Genomic DNA, 1,402 nt, shown 5'->3' on the forward strand with positions numbered 1-1,402 from the left:
ACAACACTACACACACACACACACACACACACACACACACACACACACACATATATATATATACTCGCATACACATCCAATCCCATTCACCACCACTCCTACCTGTGCCGTCGCCTTGCCAAAGTCCGTGTGCCTATCCAGTAGGTACTGGAAGCATTGCTTGCGCCACACATTGGTGACATTCTGGATGGTTAACATATTGGCCTGCACACGCTCAGAGTTCATACTGTTGACTATCAGCCACGCACTGACCGCCAGCAACATTTGTTTCCGATCCGCCGCCTGTGGGTGGGATATGGTTGTTCTATTATTAGACCATGTTCGAAATATAGGTTCACACTGTGCATGAAAGGGAGATGTTTGAGTATTGAGCTAGTGCACCTGTTTCTAAGCACTGTTCATGAGAGGTATGTGTGGGAGTATTGAGCTTATAGATATGTTTGTTCTATTCTTAGACCGTGTTATATATATAGGTTCACACTGAGCATGAGAGGTAAATGTGTGAGTGTTGAGCTTATAGTACATTTGGACCTGACCATAGTGTACCTGTTTCTAACAGGTGACATAGTAGTATCAACGCTTCGATTGCTCTACCTACCACCATGGGGTAGATTAATACCACCATGGGGTAGATTTAGAACCACCATGGGGTAGAATAAAACCACCATGGGGTAGATTAAACCACCATGGGGTAGATTAAAGCCACTATGGGGTAGATTAAACAACCATGGGGTAGATTAAACCACCATGGGGTAAATTAAAACCACCATGGGGTAGATTTAAAACCACCATGGGGTAGAGTAAAACCAACATGGGGTAGATTAAACCACCAAGGGGTAGATTTAAAACCACGTTCTTCCCAGACTAGCGGAAGCAGGTCAGATGTGTAGTATTTTCAAAGCGACCGACAAATTTCACATGCACAGTCAACTGTTTGCAAATACAAGACACCGTACCAGTGCATAGGGACTGTCTGGTGATACAGACATACATCCATGGAAATTAATAGGCGCGCTAGAGATTATCATCACCACTGAAGGATAAGAACCCTGCAACCCTACGAGCGTAGATAGTAGGATGATAGCACAGACACTCGCACACACAGACCTATCATATACCTCATTTGATGCATGTATATACATAGCAAAATAACACAAACACACTCTTTCTCCCTCACACACAGACCTTTCATAGAACTCATTTGATGGATGTATATACATAGCTAAATAACACACACACTCTCTCTCTCACACACAGGCCTTTCATATATCTCATTTGATGGATGTATATACACAGCTAAATAACACCCACCCAGACTTTTCTTAGAACTCATTTGATGGATGTATATATATAGCTAAATAACACACACACACACACACACTCCCTCACACAGACCTTTCAT

The 1,402-nt window shown here is 42.7% G+C and overlaps 1 protein-coding gene across 1 annotated transcript in view; it reads right to left on the reverse strand.

The window, feature by feature from the left end:
- SARC_01440 (hypothetical protein) overlaps nt 1–1,402 on the reverse strand; it is a gene marked incomplete at both ends in the record, with an annotated part of 6,994 nt that overhangs the window by 1,927 nt on the left and 3,665 nt on the right. The window contains one exon of the mRNA XM_014304861.1: nt 103–282. Coding sequence (XP_014160336.1) covers nt 103–282 — 180 coding nt within the window. The remainder of the gene's footprint in view (nt 1–102; nt 283–1,402) is intronic.

The sequence above is a fragment of the Sphaeroforma arctica genome (assembly GCF_001186125.1).
Source record: "Sphaeroforma arctica JP610 unplaced genomic scaffold supercont1.56, whole genome shotgun sequence".
NCBI lineage: Eukaryota > Ichthyosporea > Ichthyophonida > Sphaeroforma > Sphaeroforma arctica.